The sequence below is a fragment of the Vombatus ursinus genome, unplaced genomic scaffold (genome assembly GCF_900497805.2).
Source record: "Vombatus ursinus unplaced genomic scaffold, bare-nosed wombat genome assembly UNPS02000749.1, whole genome shotgun sequence".
Classification (NCBI taxonomy): Eukaryota; Metazoa; Chordata; class Mammalia; order Diprotodontia; family Vombatidae; genus Vombatus; species Vombatus ursinus.
The window spans coordinates 27213760-27228450 of NW_020940527.1; the positions used below are offsets into that span (position 1 = coordinate 27213760).

A 14691-nucleotide genomic window follows, 5' to 3' on the forward strand; every position below is an offset into this window, starting at 1 on the left:
GATGTGACTAAGCAAGGCTGCCCCAGCTTCCAAGTTTCACTGAAGAGAATTAGCAACTCTCTTAAGAGAGAAGCTTTCCACTCAGCCTTCTCTCTCTAATTCAATTCCTCCCCTATCCACCCTTTAATTTGAGGAACAGGTCCCGAGGGAAAAAAATGAATAATAAAAAAGCACCTTCATCACTAGAAGAGGAGAGCCCTTTTTCTTAATAGTAAGTTTAAGATGTTCTTAGTCGAATGTATGCAAAACAGATATGGAGAAAAAAAATTAATAAAAGATTTCTTCACCTGTAAAATGAGGGGGCTAGACCTGAGGGCCTGTAAGGTTTCACCTAGCTCTTAATCTATAATCTCATGGCCGAAGGTGAAATGCCCCCACATGGAAAAAGGATGGTTGTTCCGCCTTTCTTCTCGCCATGATTTTTTGAAACCAAGCCATCCTCCCACCCCTGGGAAAAAGTTAGGGGTAAGGATCCAAATGACTTTTTCCCTCCTTTGGCAGGAGTAAAATAAAGTGGAATTCTCAGGCCCTCATTCCCATACGCCCATCCAGCTCTGGCTCACAGCAAGGGGGAACAGCTCAATCCTCCAGGATCCTGCTCTCTGAGGTTGCTCATTTCTGTTTCCAGGGAGGAAGTTAGCATCACCTCAATCCTTCCTCTTTTTTCAACCCAGCCCTCAGTGGGGCAGTTAGCACAGGTGGTAGAAACTAAAATCAAATGTAGGCAGAAGTGGGCCCTGACTATTGTCTTTGCCCACGTGCTGAGGGTCAGGTAGATTGGAAAAGTGCCATCCATTCAATTCTGGTGAACAGGTGCCCACCCTTGCACAAAGACATAAAAAATATCCTCAGATGAAATCCTTTTGCTTAGGGGAGCTCAATGTTTTCTGTGGGTGCATTTGGTCGAATTTTGTCTTTGGAAACATACAGCTAGCAGTTGGTAGTTCAACCTACTTCTATCCAGATACAAGGAAAACACAATCATATCACTACAAGTCATCTCATTGCCTGCAGGCCAGGAGGAAAACCCCTAAGTTATCTTGAACACAGGGAGGGCAATTCAATTCAAAAAAATCTCGGGCATTTGCTCAATAAGCTACTTATATTAACTCTTCCTATCATTGCTATCTTTTTTTTTTTTAAGAAAGGTTTTTTTTTTTCTTTTTGGCATTGGGGAAAAGCTAGGGTAGTGCAAATAGACCATCTGCATATAAAGGGGGGGTGTTGGTTTATTTACATGAACTTAAAAAAAACTAGCATAATTCCAGCAATGCTACTTAGTACCTTTGTGAGCTGGGGCGTCATTTGATTTTACTGAGCCTCTGTCCTCCCTGCAAAGGGAGGGAGTTGGATCAGAGGTCCTCTCCTGCTCAAGATCTTTCTGTCATTCCACCAGAACAGCCCCTCCCGCTTTCTCCTCCAAAATTTCCCGCAACAGAGCGCCAATGCCCGGAAGTGATGGCCCGCGGAGAGACAGACAGATCCCAGCTCTGTGTGTATGAGAGAGAGAAGGAGAGAAGGAAGGAGGGCAGCTGAAGGAAAATTTGCATGCCCAATCAGTTTCAGAATTAAAGTTTACACAATGCCAAGTGAGTGGGCAAGGCTGATGAGATCACATGACTGTGTAGAAACATGAAACTTGCCTGTGTGCTCCTGCGAGTTTTACTTCTTCTCCCAGAGTAGGAGCGGAGCGCTCCCGGCGGACTCGCATTCGCTCTCCCAGGCTAGACGCCCCGGCTCATCCTCTGCTCCTTTAACCAGGGGCTCTCCGCCCACGCTTTCTGTTAGTGTCAAAACCGACTGATGTTGCTCCTGGAGGGTGTTTGGTCTACCTGGTGATTGGGAAAAGAAAAAGAAAAATGGAGAGGTTTAATAGGATAGCTGTGCCAGCTGGACAGAAGCTGAGGTGAGTTTCCGCTCGTCCAGTCCTTCATTTGTGATACCGAAAACCAGTCACTTAAAGACAGCAACGACTCCCATAGGGAAAAAAGTTTTCTGTCTTCCTACTTATTTGTCTTTTTTTTTCTTTTTGCTATTTTTCCTTTTATCTTTATCTCTATCTTTTCTTTCTCTTTTTCATCCTTATTTCTTTTATTCTACCATTTTTCTATTTTATTTTCTTCCTACCTTTTAAAAAATTTTATCTTTGCTGTTTTCTTCCCACCTATCTTTAAAAAAAATTATCTACATTGTTTTTTTCCTATTTTTTTTCATTCTACCTACCTACCACGTTGCTTTCTTCCTACCTATCTTCTCTATTGATATTGGTTTCTTTTCATCTTTGTCCAAGTGGATCTGCTAAGTGGTCTTCAGTCCAGGGCCACTTTAAGAGCAAAGGTAGACAGCACAAAGTGAAAGCTAAAGAGACTTAGGTGCTTTCTAAGAGCTGGTTTTCACCCTCTCTGATCCCAAGACATTCTCAAAGAGGCTTGCTCATTGATTCTGTTATTTTTATTATGATTCTAATTCTGTGGCTAGATTGTGGTCTACGGTCGATGAGTTCAACTATGGATACATTTGACATGTATGTTAGGATGATAGAGTCCCTGTGACTCTGGAATCAAATTCTAATTATAACATTTACCAACCTTATGACCCTGTGCAAGTCACTTATCCTCCATGTGCTTCATGCAACTCCCTAGTACTAAGTCACAGATGGGTTGCCGTCTTTAAATTTCAGACTCTTTGCATGTTCAATATATTTTACGGTTAGATGTTGTTTTCCCTACATCACCTCAGTCTAAGTGAAATCGAGGAGGCAAAATCCTGTTGTAGTGTTTGATTTTTTAAAAGTTTAAATATCATCAAATAGATGTGGGTCAAAAGGGGTTTCTGAAAGGATAGAAAATGTTTCTAAACTATAGAAAGGACAATTCCAAGCTTTGGTTTTAAAGACTTTTATATGAGGATATTCTAACATCAAGGCAATTCACTAATTATTGCTTACAGTTTGGCTTGAGAGAGAGGCATTTTAAAGAGGGGTGTGTTCTATCAAATTTCACATGGGATTTTATGATGAAATTGCATATTAGAAATCCTCCTCCCATCTTAGGGATGCTCTGATGTATACAACAGAAACAGTCATTACTACTTATGGTAGCAATTCAATAAAACTAGCACCTCTCTGAAGTTCTTAGGACTATGGAGGGCCTTTGTGTCTCTTAAACACTGATTCAGTAATGACAGTAATTTAGTTCAATAGTAATTACTGAAAACGTATTATAGGCTAACAGAATACTAGAATAAGGGAGGGGGAGGGGATATGAAAGTAGAGGTCTATAGTCTGTTCTCTCAAGGAATTTAACTTCTCACTAAAGGGATAAGCCATACATGGATTGATTAAATCATACAAGAGAGGATTAGATGCAAATGTGAGTGTTACAGAGGGTGACTCTTGTCAGACTTCAGAGAAAGTAGACATCAATGTGGAATGGACTGAGAAAGTTTGAGAAGACTTCCTGAAGGTGGCATTTGAGCTGAATATTAAGGGATGAGTAGGTTTTAGATGGAAAAGAGGAAGGAGAGAGAATGCTGGGAAGTTGAAACAAAATGGTCAGAGGCATGGACGTGAAGTGTTTGCAGGACAATAAGACCTAATGACCTTTCCAGAGGATTCAAGTTGGGGAATAGTAGGAGACAAGGTTGACTAGATGGGTAAGGATCAATTACAGAGTCTTGAAAGACAATGGAAAACTTGAACTTTACTCCTTAGTCCAGTGGTTCCCAGCCTGTATAGTCTGTAGAACACTGGGAAGCTATTAATTATCAGACCCCCATCTGTGTGCACTAATCACTAATGTTGCATCACTGTGTATATGCTTAATCAGTGGGTGCTCATAGTAATAACATGTGGATCCATGGGGGGTTCTCTTACTCTAAGGTTGGGCCACAATTGCTGTATACAATACAGTGTCCTTGGAGGTTGTTGAGCAGTGGAGAGAAGATTAACCTGGCAGCTTGTGGGCTATAGCCTAGGGGGATAAGTTGCTGGGAGATAACTTCTGAGAACCTAGTTGGGTGGCTGATCGTGGTCATCCAGCCTTGAGGTTTTGATGTCCTGGAGGGAGAATAAAAAGAAAAGCATTGATATGAGAGAGATTTCACAGTGAGATTAGATGAGCCCTGATGAATTTAAAGGAACCATCTTTAATGACTTACCTGAAATGAATGGGGGCTTTCAATGTGCAACTTTGTAGATGGGTATCTGTGACCTAGAACTACCAGTACCTTAAGTAATCATTAGTGTTGCTGTTTTTTTTTTTTTTCAGTGAATTCAGATAAGAGACTAAGTAAAGGGCATGAAATCTCTACCATTTTGTGCCCTGCCCTCCCCTTCAAGTACAAGGTCCAGGCTGATTACAGAGTAGAAAGGGAAAGATATTTTTTTGTAGATTACAGGGTAGTAAATGGTAGCTCTATTGTGAATAATGCATAAGCTGGATTTGGCCTGAATTTTTCTCTTAGGGGACCACTGTAGACATTGTGGGCCTTCTTAGTTAGACTATAAATGGCACTTACCAAAGAAACAAAACTGGGGGGGGTGGAGATTGAGAGGGGAACGAACCAACCCAATAACATGCCTTCTATTAAACAGATACATATTTTATATGATAGAAATATGGCCACTTGTGATTGAATACACATGCTACTTAATGTGCTTTACATGTTCTCACACCATTTGCAACTGATTTTTAAGATTTTTATTGAATTAAATACCTTGTGAGAGCTGGTTCAATTGAAGTGAAGGCTTGGGACATGTCTACCAAAGTATTTCCATCCATTTTATATTTCATTATGTTTATCATATCCATTCCTTTCCACATAACTTGCCAAGCAAGGAAATGGTGCAGATAAAATGTTGAGCCCAATGAAATGATCTTCCTACTTTTGGAGGCCTCTGGGAGCAGCTTTGAAGAGTTAGTTCTCAACGTCATTGTGAATTAGGGAAAGCTGGTGGCCTTTTCATTTTATAAATAAGAAAATTAAAGCATGGAGACAGTAAGAGGCTTGCCCAATCTACATAGGATCGAGTACATCAGTAATTCATGGTAAATAATGTGAGAATTTTGGGGTAGAGGGACGGGCATCTAATTTTGTTGTTAGACCAAATTCACAAGATAGGAGTCATCTCCATTATAACTCAGTAAATCTGGCCACATAATGAAATTATCTCTGTTGGAAAGTGGAGGGGCATTAAAATTTGGGGGACAACAGGGAGATGGCATTCATGACCATTCCAAGATCAGACAGAGAAAAAAACCAACCTAGATAAAAATTAAGTTTGTTTTTCTCCCTTCTGCATCCATCATGACTTTCTTGGCCCTATTAAGGCAGTAAAGTGGGAGAATGCCAATAGTAATAACAGACATTTAGATCATGTTTTGAGGTTTCCAGAGTGATTTTTATATATGATCTCACTTCTTTTTTACATCTACCCTTTTAGGTAAGTGGTCTAAGTGCCCCTGATTTGCAGATGAGAAAACTGAGGTGAAGAGAAGTTAAGAGAATTGTTCAGAGTCATAGAGAAGAAGTGGCAGTGAAGAGTATCTCTTCTCTCCCACTGTATGAATTATATGTATTATGTGTATGTGATTATGAAGACATAATCACAATTCTCTGCTCTCCTGCCACAGTCAGTCAGTCCACAATTATAGTGCCTACTATGTGCCAGGCACTGGGCTAAGGTCTGGGGATACACAGAAAGGCAGAAGGCTGTCTCCTTTCAAGCAGCCCACAGTCTAATGGAGGAGACAACATGCAAAGAGCTATGTACAAATATGCTATATACAGGATAAATTGGAAATAATCAATAGAGGGAAACATGCTAAAATTAAGGGGGATCAAGAAAGGCTTCCTGTAAAAGGTGAGATTTTGACTGGGACTTGAAGGAAGTCGAAGGGTGGAAATGAAGAGGGAGAGTACTCTAGGCATAGAGAACAGTGAGTGAAAATGCCCAGAATTAAGATATGGAAGTATGTGCAGGGTCAAGCCCCCACTGGGCATTTGAGATTTTTCCCAGTTTCCTAGGATAGAAGAAGTTAGATGAATTAAGGAAAATGTAGCTGAGAGTTTTCCTGAGGTTGACCCTGAGATACCAGAGGAAGGAGAGAAAAAGGTTGGTGATGTATGTCACTGTCATGGAGGAAACCCAGAAACAAACAAGCAAACAAAGCTTGGCTAATCACTTAAACAAGATGAGACAATTGGAGAACTTTGATATTGTAGACATTTTGTTATATTTGCTTAAATGGATGAGTCCATTCTATATTAGATACCAGATGTTAAATGTGTACAAAGAGATAGGTCCGACCCTTCAAGGAACGTGTCCATTTAGAATGTACCTAGGGACAGGAATTTAGGCTGTGAAAAGAGAAAGGAGAATTCTAGAGGGAGCTAAAGAGGGATGTGGTGAGTCCTTGGGTCTAGAAACAGAAGCAACTTTGGAGATTGGTTAGCCTAAATCCTTCATTTCATAGATGAGGAAACAAAGGCCCAGGTAATCGGTAGCAGAGGTACATTTTAAAACTAGGTCTTCTGAGTCTATGCATAGTGTTCTTACCACACACTGTATTGCCCCGGGAGAGAGAACTACGTCAGTTCAAAGACAGAGCATGGATATCCCTGAGTGATCATGCTAGCTCTTAAATTAGCAGCGAGTATATCTCTGAAGTAATTCAGTCAAAAGGAGATTTGTTGAGGAAATCATTTCTGAATCTTTCTGGAAGACAGTGCTGAGAGGGAACAGTTTAAAAGTATTGTTTTATCCCCAGGCCCCTTCCAGACAATGAAAAGAGTCCTTTGGGCAGAGGGATGATTCTAACCAATCTGAGCCCCATTTTCCTCATTGAAATGAGAAAAAAGTTTCTGAAGTACCTAGCATAATTCACAGGATTGCTATTAGGTTCAAGTGAGGTAATGTAGAGGGAAAATTATACCTCTAAAAATACTGTATGAATTTCAGTTATAATAAAATGACTTACAGTAAATGAAAATGGAGTCAATAGCTTTAAATATTATGTTATATGGTTTCTTTATGATGAATTCCTTTCACTTTTAAATTTTGTTATTAGTTTATAAGTAACTTACTTTTTTGCTTAGATATGTGAACTATTGAGTCATTAGCATGTTTCTATGTTTATACAAGTCCCAAGTGTACCATTCTATTCCATAAAAACTCCCTTGCTAGCACAATAAAATAAAGGCTATTAGCAAAGTGATTTGCTAGCTTTTTAGAAGCCTCAGTAAGAGCTTCTTCTCTAGATCTTAATAATAGAGAGTAGTAGTGAATGCCACTTGTGGGTACCATCTCTCGGGTATATTTAGCTGAGCTGAAAAGATGAGGAGGACACAGGGGAAAGGCACAGAATGCGAGAGGAATTGGGACTCCCAGAAGGCTCCGGTATGGGTCAGAGGACTTAGTTTGTGGAGCTTTCCTGGGAAGCTTTTGTACCATGAGGGAAACTTCACCATGGAAAAAATCTGGGGCCATGCCATCACCTCCAAGGACACATGATGACAGGTGTATGGGCAGATCCACACTGACTGTTTCACCCCTCAAGGACAAATTTATCCATGGATACAAAACAAAGGTATTTATATATACTACAAAAGCTGATGCACAGGCACAGGGAAGGCATGGTTGGTGAGCCAACAGACAGGTATTTCCCTTCCAGTTTAATTCAATATATCAAAAAAAATTTAAACTAATATTCAGTGTGATTTATAATTAATACATTTCAAGACTTTTGTATGGAATGATGAAATATGCATTATCATAGGTATATTTAGTTAAAAACTCAAGTGGGCTGGACGCTTAAGGCTCAGCTGGATTTTTCTTGATCTTATTACCTCATAAAAAATAAAAGGAAATCGAATATACTTGTTCAGAGTTACTTGAAGGAAATACACACAGATAAAGAAAAATTCATGGAAAAGAATGTATTTTCAAAAAAATTTCTGACAAGTGTCTACATCAAAGTCTGGCTTAAAAAGAAAAGAAAACTGAAGTATTATGTAGGACTGGGGAAATATTTTGTCCTGGTTAGGAACTAGTGTAGACCAGAAACAGGTTAGGGCTGAATAAGCACTGAAGAATTATAACTCACGTAATTGCCCCAGAGCCAACAGTATGGTGTAATTTCTTCCACTTTGGCTGAAGTGACCTGGATAAGAATTTAAGAGGTCTCTAACTCTGTAGATAAGCCTCTCAGATAATGAAAGTGATTGTGACAGCATAGGACAAGTTTCAGGAAGCTCCCACCAGACAGGGCCTGGACCAGAAAATGGTGGAGGATCCTCCTCTTGGGCAAATACAAGGTCACGAGTTTAGACAGAAAGTGTTTCAGCCAGGAGTCACTGCACATTGCTGCTTAAAGAGAAGTAATCACTCCACACAGCACTCCAGACTCCTTACAGGGAAGGAATCTTCTTGCAAAATAGTTTTTATTATTAAACCTTTTGTTTAAAAACTGAATATTGAACATTAATACAGCCCATTAAACTTGCTTGGTAACTACTGCCATTTAAGTCGATTTCAACCAAAAGCATGACTTTTCGTTCACTTCTTCAAAATGTTCCCATCAGAGTTCTTTGTTTATTTCCATTCCCTTTTCTTCTTCTGCGGACATAGTTTATGTGCCCTCCATTTTTGTGGTCAACAATAGTCAACAAACAGTTTTGGTTTTTTTTTTTTAGTACTTACTATGTGCCAGGCACTGAGCTAAGCACTAGAAATACAAATACAAACAGAGAGAAAGGTAGCCCCTGCCCTCTAGAAGCTTACAATCTAATAAAGGAAGACAATGCATGAAAGTATATTTAAGAGATGGGGGGTTGGGAATCTCACAAGGGATCAGAGGAAAGTGAGGCACAGTCTGGAGAGAAATGACAACATGGATGACCTGGATGCCCTCCTTAAGAGGAGGTTTTGTGAGGAGGTATCCAATCCGAGGAAGACGCCATTGGTACCGCCAATGTGTGAATTCCAGGTTGAAGAGGTTTCTGGGACATGGTAGAGAAAGTCCAGAGTGCAGTCTACAGAGGCATGAATTATATTGTTAGTTATACTTTTTTCTCTTTGCCTTCTTTCATAAAAGTCTTTCTAGATTCTTTATATTTCTCATATGCATCAGTCTTAATGGTATGATGATAGCACATTGAACTAACATATTCTTTTTTTTTTAAAACCAGATTCATGATTACACTGGTGCAGGGGGCTCCCAGTCAGAAACTCCTGCCAATGTCTATTGGGTTCTTCTCTGCAGTTCATAGTCTTTAGAGAATTATCTGAGGCTCAGAAAAAATTAAATGGCTTGCCACGGGTCACATAGCTAGTATGTGATAGAGGCAGGGCTTTTTAATCCAAATCTTCCTTGCTCTGAAGCCTTCTTTAAATCCAGCATGTATGTCCTTCTCAAGATGAACGAACCATAATTTATTTCTTCATTCAAGAGGCATAATATTTATAGGTAAATCAGGTGCACATTTATGAAGCTATTAATAATTTCCCGGGTGCCACTTCTTAGGGTTAACAAATTCCATAAATGTCTGTCCTTTTTTGCCTTCAGGTTAGCTCTTGCAAACTTTTCAGGGGTCCTCTTCATTCTATAACCTACTATTGAAGGAATAAATCTAAATTTACTGTCTTGGTGCTCTCATGCCATATCTACCACCATACTCTTCCATGCCTTGAGGCTGCAGCTTTCCATACTCTTCAGCCTGAAACTCTGATTGTCTTTAGTCTATTCCCATACAGAAATCCCTGGATCACCTTGATCATTTGTCTTTCTCATGGAGGCCAGAGCAGTATGAAGTGTTCTGAATTTACCCATGGGTTTATTCTTTACAAGGCTTTCTATTTTACTTCTGACACTAAGGGAAGGGAGGGATACTTGGTGATAAATAGAACAAAAAACAAACTTCTACAAAGTTTCGCTTGATACTACTGTCAGAGTGGCTATTGTGGACCATTGGTCTAAACTATTACGGCATTTCTTAATTTTTTTTAAAGTGACATATCAAGATCATAAGAAATAGAGGGCAATTGCTCACTTCCCTAAGTGTGGATTCTTCTCAGTAGAAGGAAGACTCCCATGCCTTATTTATGGCATCTCCTGCAGGCCTTTATCATAACCTTATGACCATTGTAATATAAATAGCTCCAGCCAATGCCTTGGTTCACCCCTCTTCTTTCCCCACTAGCACAGACTGAGAGGGTCTCTCCTAAAGAAGTCCATCCTGCACAAGATTCTGCCATGGGACCAGTATATTTGGTCCAGGAAGCCAAGGAGACCCAGATGAGGAAGGGAACCCTCAAACTGTTAAATAGGAGAAGTCGCTCAGTTGCTGAGCTCAGAACAAAAGTCGAAATGGCCAAGTGTAGATGACTCACATGAAAGCTGTTGCTAGTAAGGAAGACTTAGGGAACTGTGATCACTGGGTCTTCTTCTGGTGACTTCTGTAAGCATGTTGGCAATGGGTCCTATGGGAAAGAAGCAGGGAGTGAAAGAGGTGTCCAGTGTCGTACACAGGGAGTCCCTGGGCCAATTTATGCAGTAGGATCCTTCTTCCCTCCGACCTAGGCTCCCTGTTTCCCTGCCACAGCTTTCTCTAGCACTTTGGCTGCCTGATTGTGTAGTAGCCTCACCAATAGCTTGCTTATGTTCTCCTGCCAATCTGTTCTCCAGAAGTCCTATTGGCATTTTGATTTAAGAGGGTCCTTACTCTTTACAAGCAGTAGTTATCCATCCCTGGAGGAATTTAGAGAGCAGGACAAATTGTACTGTTTGTGCCTCTACTCCAAAAATTTTGTTTTGCTTTGTTTTGAAACCTGGTTAAGATTAATATTGCGGGCAGCCTTAAAGGAGAAGAGTCAAGTTATGGAGATGGACATCATGCAACTTGAAGGATATGTTGGAAAGGGGAGGCAATAGGTTTGTGTGTGTGTGTGTGTGTGTGTGTGTGTGTGTGTGTGTGTGTGTGTACTTCTTTTCTCTTTTAGCAATAGCAGACAGGTCCCTTTCCTTCCCTTCCACCATATACAGCTTCTACCACTGGTCCTGACGATGGCACAGGAACTACTCCCAATCATTAGACCTGAGGAGAATGACTTGGTTTGTTATGCCCATGGGATTACTCTGGTGGTAGCAGAGAATGGCATGAAGGCAGGGCACAGAGACTAGGTAAACCAAAGTTGAGGAGCTCTGAGGTAGTTTGGGAGCTCCTGGCTGCTAGAATCAAGACAAGCAGAGGGCCACTAAGGCTGTGGTCAAGCATGACTCAAGAAGACTGGATCAGAGGAGCAGAGCAAGAGGACAGTCCACAACTGAGAACACCATCAGAGACCAGGGAGGAATAAGAAGTGCACTATTGCTAGGGGTCAAAGTAGAATGAGTCAGGAAGCTAGAGAGACAGCCATAAAATCAGTATAAGGCGTGGTTCTAGCCCAGCCATGAGTCTCTTATGTATTTTATTTTGGAGCTCATGCTTTGAGATGGGTTTCTGCTCTTAAATGAAATATGTAAGAAACTTGTGGCTGGGCTAGAACCACACCTCAGAATCAAGGTCACTCTGTCTCCTGGTTGTTGGTTACTTATATTGATTTTCTTTTATTTTTTAAAATAAGTTTTCATTGAGATTTCTTGTATTTCTATGTCTTTTTTTTATTTTTTTAAATTTATTTTATTTTTAATTCACAGAACAAAACAAGTATTTTCATAACACAGTATAATAAAAAAGATGATTGCACATGAAATTGCAAATCTACCATGTACTACTTACTATTCTCTCCAATTTATTGATTGATATTCATTTTCTTATTATCTCTAGATTCCTTCATCTTGGATATTAAATTCCTTGTTAGCCATTTTTGCTTGAACATTTCCATCATACGGATTCTTTTTGGCAAAGAAAATAGAGACAAAATGAGTATTGAGCCACTCTGTTTTCTCACTCTTTCATCCCATACAACCCAAGCATTAGATCCTATTTTTTCTTTCATTTCTCACATTGGGTCCCTCTATAGCTAAAAACAGAATAAACAAACAACAACAAACCTTATGACTGACTAAGCCAGCCTCAGTTCAGGAGCTTCAATACTCCTGTCACTATTTTTACATTCATCTTTTTGTTACTTGTTCTTGCTTCCATCCCCATTACATTTCTCTTTAAAAATCTGTTGGTTAGTGAATTCCCTGTGCATCCACACTGGTCTCATCAGGCACTTCATATTTTTCTTCCCCATTGGAATTGTTTCCCTTTCTGTCTTCAGAATTTCATTCTTGAAACTGACCTCCCCTGCAGCATGTCATTCCAAGAGATCTACCTATCCATCTATTTTGAACTCTGGTGGTGTTGGGTCTTTTTCTTTCTTTCTTTCTTCTTTTTTTAGGCAATTGGGGTCAAGTGACTTGCCTAGGGTCACACAGCTAGTAAGTGTCAAGCATCTGGTCTGAGGTCAGATGTGAACTCAGGTCCTCCTGACTCCAGGGCTGGTGTTCTACCCATTGTGCCACCTAGCTGCCCCACCTGGTTGTTGTTTTTTTTTTTTTAAACAACATCTAGGGATCACGTTAGACTGATTTACTTTTCCTTTTCTGTCACAAATTCTAGGAGAGAGTGGTCACTACCTTCAAAGATTCCCATTTTAACCCTAGAAACCAGCTCTTTCACTCCTGAGAATCAGATCCAGTATACGATTTCCTCTTGTTTATTTCTGCACCTTTTGAAGATGGAACTATTAAGACAAATTAAAAATTATTAGCTGCTCTGCTTTTGGCAGAGAATTCTAGCCCATGTCTCGGTAGTTGAAATCTTCCATCACAACTATATCATTCCTCCATGCCAGGCTCCTCATCTATTTCCTATCTCTGTCTCAGAGATTTGTAGTGTCTGTGGACAACAAAGTCACTTCTCTTTTCTCCCTCCATTTACCCACACCCAAATGTTCTCCAACATCTTTTCCTACTTATGATTCCTTAATTTCCTCATATAAGTGTACCTATTCTGATTCTTTTGAATTATGTATTCTAATTCAGAACCATATTCCAATTATAGGTTTCATCCCACCAAACCTTGGTGTTACCTCTGAAGTCAAATTTGTCTTTGCATTGGGACTTGTTGTTCCTCTTTCTTAATGCCTTTCTTGTTTCTCAGATATTTGCAAACTGTGTGTGTGACCATGGACAAGTCACTTAACCTCTCTCAGACTCAGTTTCCTCATCTGTAAAATAAGGATAAAAATAACATCTGCTGCACACGGTTGCTCTAATGATCAAATAAAATCATCTATATTAAACACCTTGCCAAACTTAATGCTATATAAATGCTAACTAGTTGTTATTATTTATTGTTGCCTAAGTTTTGGGCTTCTGTGTATAGATAGTTGAACTGATGGGTTTTGCCCCTAGCTCCTTTCTTATATTTTGTTTGGCTCATATAAATTTCTAGGTGCTTCAGCTGTTCTTCCATCAATGAAGCTACTCAGAGTGGCATTTAACTTGTTGGATATACATTGAAAATTTTCTGTCTTTCATCCTTTTTAGTTTAAGCCCTTTTGATGAAATTTGCAAGACAGCAGGCAAATAAATTTCATTGTTATGATGAAAAACAGATTAGTGTGTGTGTGGGGGGGTGTTCTCCCCCTAACTAATTCTTCAAGATTCTTTAAGAACACAAAAGACATATCAGCCAGTGACAAAATTCTCGTTAGAGGTATAAATCCCTCATAATAGAAAGCTATAACTGGTTGTTGTGTGTAATATGATGGTTGGGGAAATCAGATAAAGAACAAAGAGTGGGGAAAACGTGCTTTTCATGAATTCTGTTTAATGGACACCTTTCATATATATTAAGGCAATGTTACATAACCTTCCATAGCAGGGCATGTATTTTGAATTTTTTTTCCATTTAAATGGGGATGATTTATGTACTCTTTTATCTGGATCCCTTCAAGAACAGTGGCATTCCTTTTTGATACTGCTGGTTGGGATTAGAGGTGCAAATTGATTTCTTAAATGATCTATTCAAAGTTGTTGTTTAATGATCATAGATTAAAAGGACAAAGCAGCTTGATTAAGAATTTCTTAACTTGGGGTCCAAGGACCCCCACAGGGTCCATGGATAGATTTCAAAGAGTCTGTGAACTTGGATGGGGAAAAAAAAATTACATCTTTATTTCAACATAATTGGATCCTATGTACTTTAATATATTTAAAAATATTATTCTGAGAAAGGGTCTATAGGTTTCATCAGATGGTCAAAGGGATCAATGACACAAAAAGATTAAGAACCCCTGGTTTAAACTATGCTGATCCTGCCAAAGTATTAGAACTAGTTCATCTAATTGTCTCCTGTGTGTGTGAAAAAGAGAAGAGGTGCTCAGCAACCCTACCTTGTCCAGGGAGAAGAAAACCCCAGCTCTCTTCTCATCTCTCCATTCTTTCCTTAAGCTGAAGCTACCGGTGATGTGCGTGCCTTTGAAATGTCAGATTTCTTACCCTTTTCTTTCACAGACTATGTGGGCCACTGTGACCACAGTTCTGTGGGGGAGAATTACTCATCCTGTTTAGCCACATGAGTAGAGAAGAATGTGGAGGGAAGATGGGAGGACACGAGGATACTCCTTCTTCTTTCTCATCTGATAAATACACACACACACACACACACACACACACACACACACACACACACACA

The 14691-nt window shown here is 39.7% G+C and overlaps 1 protein-coding gene across 2 annotated transcripts in view; it reads left to right on the top strand.

Annotated features, from left to right (window-relative positions):
- Window positions 1–1536: 1536 nt before the first annotated feature.
- Window positions 1537–14691, top strand: part of BLNK (B cell linker) — a 99039-nt gene continuing 85884 nt past the window's right edge. The window contains exon 1 of one of the 2 annotated variants that reach the window (XM_027859783.1): window positions 1537–1906. In XM_027859783.1, the coding sequence (XP_027715584.1) occupies window positions 1860–1906 (47 nt within the window). In that variant the 5' untranslated portion in view covers window positions 1537–1859. The remainder of the gene's footprint in view (window positions 1907–14691) is intronic. The other variant, XM_027859778.1, reaches the window with a different exon arrangement.